Source organism: Leucoraja erinacea, chromosome 5 (genome assembly GCF_028641065.1).
Source record: "Leucoraja erinacea ecotype New England chromosome 5, Leri_hhj_1, whole genome shotgun sequence".
NCBI classification, from domain to species: Eukaryota; Metazoa; Chordata; class Chondrichthyes; order Rajiformes; family Rajidae; genus Leucoraja; species Leucoraja erinaceus.
The window spans coordinates 56,653,758-56,667,699 of NC_073381.1; the positions used below are offsets into that span (position 1 = coordinate 56,653,758).

Below are 13,942 nucleotides of genomic sequence, written 5' to 3' on the forward strand. Positions count from 1 at the left end.
ATAACCTACTTATGATCAGCCATGATCACATTGAATGGCAGTGCTGGCTCGAAGGGCCAAATGGCCTACTGAAGCAACTATAAATAACACAGGATACTGTGCAAGTGCAAATTGATATTGTGGCATAGTATTGGCACATGTGTCACCATTTTGTATTAGGTGCAAATCTACCAAATAATAGTTTCAATTATGTCCCTAGAACATACAAGCTAGATCGAATAATCTGCAACGTTATCGTTAAGAACTAATAAGAAAAATAACTAGATATGTTGAACTACATTTTACAAGGATAAGGTACATCTTTACTGCCGAACAAAATTATTTTAGTTAAAAGTCATCTGCAATGTCTAACTTCAGCAGAGTACAAATTAGATAGTCCAACTCATTGCCAGTCAATTGCCACCGTGAAAAGTGTGCTGATGTCAAGCTGGTAATAAAATTTAAGAGCATTTGGCAAAGTTCTCAGAATCCTTTACGATTTCTGTGTTCTATCCGTACTGCATCACTGGAAACTGCAGCTTGCCTGTGAGATTTTGAGGTCATACATATTTTGTAATCAGAACTGGAGCACTGTCGGATCATTGTCCTGAAATTTAAACCGTAAACATGGTCCACCTCCAGGAGAAGAAATCAAACGGAGGCAGATAGATGAGAGATCCATCCATCTATATTGTAATGTTTCATGAAAATACATCAGGGTCATTAAGAATGTGTTCCTCTGATGCACATACGTTTCCACATGTTTGATAACAGAACAAAAAAAACATGGAGTAATTTCTAACTTCAATAGACTGCTCATTAACCATATGAAAATAATAATTCACTAATCATGTTCCAGACCTTTGCTTTTGGTGGTAGATTGAGTTTATTCAACAACTGGATGTCAACAAAATTAATTTTATATAGAGACCCATTTGAATGTCATTTCTAACCAACTACCAAATGAAATGTAATACACTGTGCAATGATAGTTTGGAACTGGGAAACAGGTGCAAGACTTGGATATTTGCATATTTCTGAAAAGCAAATCAGTCAACAGATTATGATAAAAGCAAATAAATTGCTAAATTGGGCCATAAAACAAAACGGGCATGCAAGTACAATTACAATTCGCTTAGAAACTTATTTTGTGTTCTAATTATGTCTTTTTAATAAGTTCACGTGATAGGAGCAGAATTAGGCCATTTGGCCCATCAAGTCTACCCTGCCATTCAATCATGGCTGATCTATCTTTCCCTCTCAACTCCATTCTCCTCCCTTCTCCCCATAACCACAGACACCCATCGTTATCAAGAATCTATCGACCTCTACCGTAAAAATATCCATTGGCCTCCACATCCTTCTGTGGCAATGAATTCCACAGATTCATCACCCTCCGACTAAATTCCTCCTCATCTCCTTCCTTTTATTTAGTGTCTTTTTATTCGGAGGCCAAGACCTTTGGTCCTAGACTCTCGCACTAGTGGAAACATCCTCTCCACATTCTCTCTGTCCAGGCCTTTCACTATTCAGTAAGTTTCAATGAGGTCCCCCCTCATTCTTCTGAACTCCCGCGAGTATAGCGCCATCAAACGCTAATCATATGTTAACTTACTCATTCCTGCGATCATTCTCGTAAACCTCCTCCTCTCCAGAGCCAGCACATTATTCTTCAGATATGGGGCCCAAAATTAAGATTTGTTTGCGAGTTCTAGCTTTATCGATGGGAATTACATAGAATTTCTAGCACAGAAACCAGCTAATTGGTACAAGTAATTTGAGCAATCTTTATGTTAAGGAAGGAAATGCAGATGCTGGTTTACACCGAAGACACAAATGCTGCAATAACTCGGTGGGACAGGCAGCATCTCTGGAGAGAAGGAATGGGTGACGTTTTGGGCCGAGACACTTCTTTAGACATTTTTATGCTCCACCTGAGCTCAACATATAACCCTTCATCAAATCCTAGTCACACATTATTTATTTCTTTGTTCCTGATGTAAATCTCCCATTATTGCAACAATGCCTGTAATATTTCTTGCGGTCGTAAGCGCCATAATCTTAGAATTTTGTGAGTAAAAATACTTTATAAAAATCTTTAAGATAATCTCGATACATTCTATCCTTGTTAGGAAGCACAGAGTTGGAAACATCTTCTCGAAATTTGGAGTATTAAACCAGCTCACCATTTTGTACATGGCATTGGGTCAACCCATCCAACCTATTTTTCCAAGTATGTTTAATTATTCCTGTTAGGGGAAACTCTCAAATATGTATAGAAGGCTAAAGGATTTGACATTGCTTTTTTGCAGTTACTTTTACCTTTAACTTAGCTTTCATTTATGGCATGGTTAAATGCTTAAGAATAAAACATTCAGGAACCAATCCAATTAAACCCCTAAAGAAAGAACAAAGCTTGTTTATATAAACATAAGAATTATGAACAGGAATAGGCTCTGAAACCTCCGCTATTTAATAAGATTGTGACTGGTCTGCTTGTGACTTCACTTCTGCACTCTGGCCCATCTCTGGTTACCACCATCTCCTCACTAAATCAAGGATTTATCTATCTCCGCTTTAAAGATATAAAGTTGCCTGGTTTGGCATCTTGAACACCCAGGAACGAAGAAGGTTGCAAAATATAGTGAACACTGCCCACTCCACCACAGATACTGATCTCCTCACCATCGAAGGGATCTCCAGGATTTGCTGTCTCAAAAAGGCAGCCAGCATCAGAGAGCCACACCACCCGGCCTGCACTTTCTTTCATTCCTGCTATTAGGAAGGTGGTATAGGAACCGTAAAACTGTAACATGCAAGGTACAAGAGAAGCTTTTTCCCTATGACAACCAGGCTATTTAATAGTACAATTTCCAAATAAGCTCAGAGTTACATTGACTTGGGGCCATTGTTTCTGTATTTATTATACAGTAAACGCTTGCAATAACAGACCTTTATACAGCAGATTTTGGTTATAGTGGACCGAGGCACCCGTTGCACACACCCCCGCCCCCCTCCCCCATATTGTGAACGGTTTACTGCATAAATGAACCTTCTTTGTTTATTATGGTGTTTACAGAGTACTATGTTTGGTTGTGTTGCTGCAAGTAAGAATTTCAATGTTTCATTTTGGGACACACGACAATAAACTTGTTGGAACTCTCTTGGTTCTTGAAGTCTCTACTTCTTTGAGCAAGAGTTCCAAAGAAAAAACGATTGACCCCTAGTTCTAAGCTCATAAGAGGAAACATCTGCTCCACATCAATCCTGTCAAGATCCTTACTGATTTTACATATTTCACCAAAATTCCTCATATGTTGCAAAACATACTTGGCTAATAAAGTATTATTGTATTATAAATCTGCACATGTTTATAAACTCCAGCAGATACAAACCTGGGCTATGCAACCTTTCATCATAAGACAATCCACCCATTCCAGAGGTTAGATCGATCTTTTCTGAGCTACATCTAATTCACTAACATCCTTCATTAAAACGGAAGACCAAACTGTACTGTATAGTTGTACACTGTCCACCTGGGACTTTCACTGAAGCACAACATCTGCAATACAAAAGGTGCAACCTGTCCCAACTTCACCACAATGTCCTCTGACAATAGAAGGTCACAGTGAGATTCTGGAAAATGTGAACCACTTCCATAGCTGAGGAGCAACCTTTTGGTAAAGGAGGACACTGATGATGAAACCCACTGCTGTCTTTTATGCACCGTACAGTCCATGGTTGAGGAAATGAAGAATTAGAGATCAAGACCTCAGATTTGGCAAACAATGAATGGTTTATAGACAGCAGTGAACGCTGCCCTTCTATATGCATTGCTGAGACCTGGTCCAACATGGCAGGCATACCTCGGCACTGGAAAAATATAATCGTTGCTGACTACATAAAATCCTCCAAATTCACGAGAAGACAAATCAGTGTACAGTGTACACTCCTATGCCAACATCCAATGTTGATCTCATAATTCACTTGCTTATGTTAGATAAGCGTTTCCGTTTACATGTGCGAGGCCATATTCCTAAAAAACAGACATTCTATTCCCTGTTCTGTCATGGGAAGAAATTACCAGGTAAGGAGAGGAAAGATTCCAAGACGCTTTCTTGAAAAATTGCAATATCTACACAGCTCCCAGGGAATCACTTTGTCCATGATCACTCAAGATGATTAAAAAGCATTTGGTCTGCCATTGAAAACCTCAAAGCTATTTCTCTGCAGCACCCAGAGGACCTCAATACAGGAAGGAGCGCATGTGCTCTCAAACCACCCACCCGATTGACTACCATCTGCCTCACCTACGATTCCCACATCAACCTCATGATCTACATCAGAACACACAAAACTAATGTGGGATCACATCTTCCTTAATCCGAAGGGACGATCTATGAAGAAGATATACAGGTGCATAAGCTCCTAGGTTTGCATTCAATTCTCCCTGCAATAATAATAATTCTTCTGGTTTTCCTAATCAATTGCTGTACCTGTATTCCAGCTTTTTGTGAGTCATTGACTTGGACATACAGATCGCTCTTCATCCAAGATCTCTGCAATCGTACATCATTGAAATATGTTTTTCATCAAATTAGGTAATTGCACATCATCCCACGTTAAATTGTTCTGTTTTAATATTTTAGTTTTAAACCATCATTAATTCTTCAGTTTATTGTTCCCGAATGTTCCTCAATAATTTTTGGAAATGCAGAACAATTTAGAGGTTTGATGTATTGACTGCCAGCTACGCTGTCTTCTTAGCTGGCTGTCAAAGATATTTTCAACTACTTCAAGAGGATTATTCTGTCAGCACCAACCGCAAGTCACAACCCACTCCCCCACCCCACATCACACAACCTGAAGGCATTACATAGAGCATGGCTCTTTTGCCAGGTATACTTTTGTCATTTAGGATCAAGACCAAAGATCATAGAGCGGAGATCAAGACTATTTGGAGATCAAGTAACACTGGCAGAAGTCCTTACAACAGGAAGTGAGATAGATTGCCACTGGCAACATATTCTGGCCATTAGGTCACTTAACATTTTGTACTTGACACATATCAGTTTCACAGTTATTATATTGAAGGACAATAGAATGCAGTATTTGTCTTTAGTATAAACAAGATACCATTGTAGAATATTACTTCAGCAATTATATTTAAAGGATAAACACCAACACAAACATTTATGCTTCCTAACTTTTGAAAATTGCATTATGTATCAACTTTGTACACTTTTGAGGCTAGGGTAAAGATATTAGTTTGAATTCTACTTTTTAAAAGATAGTTATAACGGTTTTGTACAAATATCAATGTTATTGCATAAAGTGCAGTTCTACAGATTAAATTAAATTTGCGCATTTGATCTGCAGCAAGTCCACACAGTTAAAATAAGAAAATAATTTGAAAATCTTTCACTGGCATATAAATAATAATTAGAGATAAAGTGTGGGTTTTATTGAGCACTTTGTGTCAGTGTTTACTCCCTCTTAGTCTTAGGTATTCCCTCAAGAACAAAGACGACTCACCTTCGCTCAAATGCTATGTTGACTAATGAGATCAATATAGAAGGGGTTGGTGGGATGGGAAAATGGGTAGTTTGGTAGGTGGTGGCCTCCTGCCAATTACTCTCCCTGTGCGCATGGATTCAAATTATGCTGTGCCATCCCAAAAACTGCTTCACCACTTTGCACAGTCGTAGGCCGTGTAGTCCCATGAGGATTCCCAAGATATATTCTATGTGGAGATGCACCTTTCAAAGCAGCTCTGGGAACATCCTTCAATCTTTTCCTCTGATGATTTCTTTCATGACAGAATTTAGAATATCTGCTTTGGTAGTCTGGAGGCAGGCATGTGAACAAATAATGAGCAGCCCAATGACAACGTATAATTAGGGCTGGGGACAGTGGCCCGCAAGAGGAAGCTGATGTTTGTTTGCTTATCCTAATCTATAGGGCCACAACAAAGCCAATCTCAGTAAAAACACACATTTCAAGCAAGGCTGTGCCATTGCTACAATAACTTCCTTTTATTTTTCTCACCATGCTGTTGTACATTCCACCCCCAATCCCACAGGGATAGAACTAATCGACAAATTAATGGAATTACTGTTCAACTTACATCACCCATCCTAGAATCAACCTTGCCCAACTTCAGTTGTTGAGCGGCATTATGTCAATGACGCTTACAAATATGTAGATATGCTCGCTGATCTTCTTGTCATCATGACTCATTCACTAAAGCATACGTCTTATACTGAACATCCTGAAAACAAATGACCTTTATGAACATTCCCCAACTGTGCACTTCCCTCCAACAAAATAACAAAACAACAGAACAACCTTGGAAAATGTGGGCCACTTCCTATATTTTAAGAACCACCTCTCAGAAAGGGCAGGTATCGATTACTTAATTCACCATTATAACCAAATTCACAAAAAGGCCTAGGATCACAATCTCAAACTCGCTCAAAACTTATTGTGTATCAAGCAGCAATGATCTCTGCCCACCTATGTATTTCTGCGAGTTAGACATTTACAGCATGCACCTCAAAACAACGGCAATATATCAACCTTACTACAAATCCACTGGCAGATTAAGTGAACCAATATGTTATAGGAAAGATATTGTCAAGCTTGAAAGGGTTCAGGGAAGATTTACGAGGATGTTGCCAGGGCTAGAGGGTCTGAGCTACATGGAGAGGATGAGTAGGCTGGGTCTCTATTCCTTGGAGCGCAGGAGGATGAGGGGTGATCTTATTGAGGTGTATAAAATCATGAGAGGAATAGATCGGGTAGATGCACAGAATCTCTTGCTCAAGGACCAGATGAAGGGGAAGGGGAAAAGATTAAATAGGAATCTGAGGGGTAACCTTTTCACAAAGGGTGGTGGGTGTATGGAACAAGTTGCCAGAGTAGGTAGTTGAGGCTGGGACTATCCTAACGTTTAAGAAGCAGTTAGACAGGTACATGGATAGGACAAGTTTGGAGGGATATGGACCAGGCGCAGGCATGTGGGACTAGTGTAGCTGGGACATGTTGGCTGGTGTGGGTAAGTTGAGCCGAAAGGCCTATTTCCACACTGTAATACTCTATATCAATTTTCCCTCAGGAAGTGTCCCTGATAAACTTAACAGCATAAGGGAAAAAGGAAGAGCAATGGAAGAGGTGAAAAGTAATAAATAGCATACACTGGCAAGGTTGGTTGTGCTTAGACTGTACAAGTTGCTTGCTCTGCATGAAGTGGCGATGGAGGCAGCAGAAGGCATTAACATAATAATAATTTCTCTAAATTAGGGGGAAAAATTAACAAGAAACTTAAGTAATTAAGCAGCAAGGATTGGTATCAGATCATAGTTGACCAAATATTTTTTTGAATGAAGGGTATTTAGCAGAATGTAGAAGATAGTGTCAACATGGATGTTAAAGATATTTTACAATTTACCATATAGAAATGCTTATTAACAAGATTAAATGCTTATTAACAACAGACCAGTTAGGATAACATCAGTAGTGGGGAAAATCTAGAGTCAGTCATTAAAGATAGGATAGCAGCACATTTGGAAAGTGGTGAATTCATTGGACAAAGTCAGCATGGATTTATGAAAGGTAAATCATGTCTGATGAATCTTATAGAATTTTTCGAGGATGCAACTAGTAGAGTGGATAAGGGAGAACCAGTGGATGTGTTATATCTGGACTTTCAGAAGGCTTTCGACAAGGTCCCACATAAGAGATTAGTATGCACGCTTAAAGCACACGATATTGGGGGTTCAGTATTGATGTGGATGGAGAACTGGCTGGCAGACAGGAAGCAATGAGTAGGAGTAAACGGGTCCTTTTCAGAATGGCAGGCAGTGACTAGTGGGGTACCGCAAGGCTCAGTGCTGGGACACCAGCTATTTACAATATATATTAATGATTTGGACGAGGGAATTGAATGCAACTTCTCCAAGTTTGCGGATGACACTTAGCTGGGGGGTGTTAGCTAAGTGTTAGCTGTGAGGATGCTAGGAGGCTGCAAGTTGACTTGGATAGGCTGGGTGAGTGGGCAAATGCATGGCAGATGCAGTACAATGTGGATAAATGTGAGGTTATCCACCTTGGTGGCAAAAATAGGAAAGTAGACTATTATCTGAATGGTGGCCGATTAGGAAAAGGGGAGATGCAACGAGACCTGGGTGTCATAGTACACCAGTCATTGAACGTAGGCATGTAGGTGCAGCAGGCAGTGAAGAAAGCGAATGGTATGTTAGCATTCATAGCACAAGGATTTGAGTATAGGAGCAGGGAGGTTCTACTGCATTAGTACAGGGCCTTGGTGAGACCACACCTGGAGTTTTGCGTATAGTTTTGGTCTCCTAATCTGAGGAAAGACATTCTTGCCATAGTGGGAGTACAGAGAAGGTTCACCAGACTGATTCCTGGGATGGCAGGACTTTCATATGAAGAAAGACTGGATAGACTCGGCTTGTACTCGCTAGGGTTTAGAAGATTGAGGGGGGATCTTATAGAAACTTACAAAATTCTTAAGGGGTTGGACAGGCTAGATGCAGGAAGATTGTCCCTGATGTTGGGGAAGTCCAGAACACGGGGTCACAGTTTAAGGATAAGGGGGGGGGGGGGGGGGGGGGAGAAGTCTTTTAGGACCGAGATGAGAAAAAAAAATTCACACAGAGTGGTGAATCTGTGGAATTCGCTGCCACAGAAAGTAGTTGAGGCCAGTTCATTGGCTATATTTAAGAAGGAGTTATTTAAGATGTGGCCCTTGTGGCTAAAGGGATCAGGGGGTATGGAGAGAAGGCAGGTACGGGATACTGAGTTGGATGATTAGCCATGATCATATTGAATGGTGGTGCAGGCTTAAAGGGCCGAATGGCCTACTACTGCACCTATTTTCTATGTTTCTATGTGAGATTAAGGTAGATAGAGAGTGTCACGTTTGATAAAGAAAAATTGGCAACAAATTTGCAATTAGCAAAAATAAATTTGCAGGGCCACGAGATTGGAAGTGAGATGGAACTGAATGCTCCAGAAAAATAGTTTGGATTTGATGGACCAAATGATCTTTTTTTCCCTGCTCGATTGATTCCATGTGAAACAATGTTCTTTTGATAGGGTCTGGTCAATTAATTACATTCACATAATCATTTACTTTCAGTGTTCCAAAGCAAATCACATTTTGCTCACTCACAAACAAGTCTAGTTTCCAGGATTTTAATACATCATAACTAGACACTCAATACAGCAACATGACCAACAAAGGCAGAAATCTACATGACCAACAAAGGCAGAAATCTACATTATATTGCAAAATGACTACCCAGTTTCATGCTGGAGTTAATTTGTAACTCACATAATTGTTGTACATATGGTCATAAGGGATAGGAGAGGAATTAAGCCATTTGGCCCATCAAGTCTACTCCGCCATTCTCCTGCCTTCTCCCCATAACCCCGTTAAAAATATCTATTGATAGCCTCCACCGCCTTCCGTGGCAAAGAATTCCACAGATTCACCATCCTCTGACTAAAGAAATTCCTCCTCATCTCCTTCCTAAAGGAATATCCTTTAATTCTATGATCTCTAGTCCTAGACTCTCCCACAAGTGGAAACATCCTCTCCACATCCACCCTATCTGAGCTTCAAGCCACAAGACTCAAAAATCAATCAATTTCTATGAAAAAAAATGTTTGCCTTTATATTTCTGGTATTAATACTAACAGCATGATCCAAGTTCCTATTTTATTATGCAAATGCACAAGGACATTGATTTAATAAAATATTTTTAAGTTGCCTCAATGTATAATTCAATCGTTAACTGTCAGAAAAATAAACACAGAATATCATGATATTACCATTTTAAAATCAAATACATCACTCATCGTTGACTGACCTCAGTAATCAAGTGTTTGCTTGGAGCAAACTCCCCTCAATTCATCTTAATCTGATAAATAGAAACAACCTGCCCGTTTCATTAGTGACAAAAGCACTGAAATCATTTTGCAACACTCCCAAATGTACGCAAACAAAATAGAAAGTAGAAACAGAAAATCCAGACAATACTCTTCCGAATACTTTAGAATTGACTGTTTATATTTCAAAATTTCAGCCTCTGAAGTATTTTGCTTTTAGAATAACATAGGAAGTACTTCTTAAATGGAATTTAAATGTAATTAATCAGATGGTGTTGACAGAGAGGAAAGCTTTTGTTATCAGAAGATACTGATGATCTGGTCATCTGTGGAAAAAAGTGACAAATTATATTTAACCCAGAGAAGCTTGATGTAATGTAACATGGCAATGAGAGGATATCAAGATATGTTCACAAACAGAGGGACCTTGATGCAAATGACCATTCATCTTCAAATGCAGCTGTACAGGTAGATAAGGGAGTGAAAAAAGACATATGACAGGCCTTCTTCCATCAGCTAAGGCATAAAAATAAGCTGCACTTTGGTACCGTGTACAGTTCTGCTCATCATACCACAGAAAAAGTATTGCAGCACAGAAGTGTTTGCAGAGGAGCAAATAAGTATAGATGTGCAGAAAGGAACTACAGATGCTGGTTTAAACCAAAGATAGACAAAAAATGCTGGAGTAACTCTGCGGGACAGGCAGCATCTCTGGAGAGAAGGAATGGGTGACGCTTCTTCAGGCTGAAAGTACTGGGAAAGGGAAACGATAGATGCCATTGTTAGCCATAGCTAGGTGAGATCGATGTGACTTGGGTGGGGGAGGGATGGAGTGAGAGGGAATGCAGGGGTTACTTGAAGTTAAATATATCAATATTCATACCCCTGGGTTGTAAACTGCCCAAGAAAAATATGAGATGCTGTTCCTCCAATTTGCATTTAACCTCACTCTGACAATGGAGGAAGCTAAGGACAGTAAGGTCAGTGTGGGAATAGGAAGGGGAATTAAAAAGTGTTTAGCAACCAGGAGATCAAGTAGGTCCAAGCAGACGGAGTGAAGGTGTTCAACGAAACGATCGCCAGTCTACGTTTGGTTTCACCAATGTTTAAGACTCCACAACTTGAACAACGGATACAGTACACGAGGTTGGAGGAGGTGCTAGTGAACCTCTGCCTAACCTGAAAGGACTGTCGGGATGGGGTCCCTGGATATCGTCATGGAAGGTGGTATAGGGACGGGTGTTGCATCTTCTGCGGTTGCAGGGGAAGGTACTTGGGGAGGGGGTGGTTTGGGTGGGAAGGGAAGAGTTAACCAGGGAATTGCAGAGGAAACGGTCTCCGTGGAAACTGAAAGGGATGGAGATGGGAAGATGTGACTCGTGGTGGGATCCCGTTGGAGGTGGCGAAAATGTCTGAGCATTATGTTTTGTTTGTGACGGCTGATGGGGTGAAAGGTAAGGACTAGGGATAAGTATAGATGTTGGCAATCTGAAACTTTTGATGGACAGGACATACTGTGATCGTTGTCTGTAGCACAGAAAAACTCTGAGGGAACTTAATTGAGATACATTTTGATAAAATAGGAAGGGGTTGTTTAGCTTGGGTGAGGGTTCAAATGCTAAAGGCCATAGATTGGAGATAAACTGACTGCAGATGCAGTAATTCTGACATAAAACTTCCTCTATCCATTCCCTCCCCAGATGTTGTTTCCTCCAATAATTTGTTTTGTTTTATACTTCAGAGTCATAGATTTTACGTTACTGGTAGGAATGGTTGTGAAGAAGATATTTTTTCACTTAGAATACAGCCATAAATCCCCAACATTCCCAAATGTTGGAAGGTCTTGGTTTCCTGGTCCTCCAAAATATTCCAAATGGAATTTAAACTGGAGGGATTTAAGCGTCTCCAACGACCACGTGTTCAATTTTTTCCATGTATTAAAATATTTTTTTTACTAGGCATTGAAAATCAAGAGCACGACCAAGAAGCCAATAACGATGGATTTTATGGGTGTTGAAGAGATAGCCATGGAACAAGATCCCCTGCAAGAATCAGAACTAACTAAAACCTCAGCTATCAAACACTTCCAAGGCAGATTAATCAGGACCATGGCATTATCCTTGCATTATCTGCTCTAAAGAGAACCCCAGAAATTCCTATTCCTAGAAGAGGGGTTGAGATTACCTGATTGCTGAGATATCTCTTCAAACATTCTTCACATACAGCCTTCTTGCAACAAGGAAGCGGTCGGATGGGTTTATCATCCATGCAAACTCGACAGGTCAAAATAATCAACTGTGTATACTCTCCGAAGTAAAGGTTTCCCAATGAATTAATGTCGATTTGCTGGGAGATGTTGAAGGGTTCCGTGATGGAAAGTCTTAAAGTTGTTGGCGTCTGGCGACCGAGGGCGGTCGGTGTGGATCGGCCTGATTCAGAAGGGTAATTGGTCTGCTCGCCTTCGTCCTTTAGTGCATAGCTCCGGTGATTCTCGTTTTCCACACAGTAGACAGTGCAATAAACGTGTTGCGAGAGCTCCGACCCCGGCCGTCCCTGCTGGGCGGCCACGCGAGCACAGTCCTCATTGTTCTCTTGGCTCCCGTGCTCCGGGCAGGGTTCGAGTCCGGCGGGACGCTGCTGCTGCTGATCAGCAGACGGCGGGCAAGGCTGGAGCCCGTGAGCCAGGCGGCTGGGACGCTGCTCGGTGTTGTGCTCGTCGGCGGCTGCGGGGCAAGGCTCCAGCCCGGCCGGACGCTGTTCGTTGCTGTGCAAGTCAGCGGGACAAGGCTCCAGCCCGGCCGGACGCTGCTCGTTGCTGTGCAAGTCAGCGGGGCAAGGCTCCAGCCCGGAGGGACGCCGCTCGTTGCCGTGCAGGTCGGCTGGCGGATTGCAAGGCTGCAGCCCTGTGGGACGCCGCTCGTTGCTGTGCAGGACAGCGGGTACGGGGCAAAGCTGCAGCCCGGCCGGACGCTGCTCGTTGCTGTGTAGGTTGGCGGGCGGCGAACAGGAGCCGTGCTCGGGCTCCAGCCGGGTGGAATGCTCCTCCCTGTGCTGCCGGCCGGCTGCAACGTCGGGGCTTTCCACTCCACGGGGTGGAAGTTCCGTGGCCCGCACGTTCTCGGCCGCATCTTCATCCTCGCTGGACGTAAGCATGTCTCCCCCATCTCTTGCACTTTCATCTTCCATTCCTGACTCCAATCCCATAGGCACAGATCGAAACAAGCTTAGTCCTGCATCTGCTTCCGGGTCCCACTCCCCCTATTTTCACGATCGCCACCGAAAACATTCACTCGTTCACTTCATTTTAAAGGAGGAGGAATTGAAAATCAAGCCTTTTAAATGCAAGATTTCAGCAACGTCGTTTTTCCTCTTCCAGGAATATTCATTCCCAGAACACACTCCAATCCCGCACCGATTTACGAAAGGGCAGATTCGGCACGATTGCACAAACCGGGAGCTTCCCATGTATTACAGTGCAGGCTATTTCCTAGATTCATACTTTCACAACAAAGTCGGATCGATTCAGCTGTTCGGCGCTACTGTAATCCCCATAAGAAATGCGTACGCGTTGTTGCCGTAAATATCAGAAGACTGGGGAATCAGAACGCCTCCCAAAAAATAACCAAGTCAAGAGTCAAGAGAGTCAAGAGTCAGAATTCTTGGAATAAAGTTATCCCCAAAGAAGATATATTAAAAAAGTTTTACACTAATGGTTATTGGATCAATGAAAAGGTTTTGTAGGCCGGCTTACAAGTATTTTGCAAGTAAATGGAAGAAGGGAATTAAAGTTTCTCCTAACATACAAATGTAATTGACAGGCAAAATAAAAAATGCACCTAAAATGAAAAGTGCACTGGAAAACTTCCAGGGCGTCCATGTCTCTAAAAGTTCCAGGACACTTGCTCCTCCATATGTAGATGAAAAGGCAATTTAGCAAAGAAGCAAGAAATATGTATAGCAAATTTTACCAAGCTCAGAAGATCTCCATTCTGCAGACCAGGACTTGATAAATTGGTATTTGGTATTTTTGGTTGCAACTGAAAAA

At 41.6% G+C, this 13,942-nt stretch overlaps 1 protein-coding gene across 1 annotated transcript in view; it reads right to left on the reverse strand.

Annotated features, from left to right (window-relative positions):
• Nucleotides 1-13,512, reverse strand: part of rnf217 (ring finger protein 217) — a 104,385-nt gene extending 90,873 nt beyond the window's left edge. The window contains exon 1 of the mRNA XM_055635678.1: nucleotides 12,082-13,512. Coding sequence (XP_055491653.1) covers nucleotides 12,082-13,101 — 1,020 coding nt within the window. The 5' untranslated portion in view covers nucleotides 13,102-13,512. The remainder of the gene's footprint in view (nucleotides 1-12,081) is intronic.
• Nucleotides 13,513-13,942: the final 430 nt, after the last annotated feature.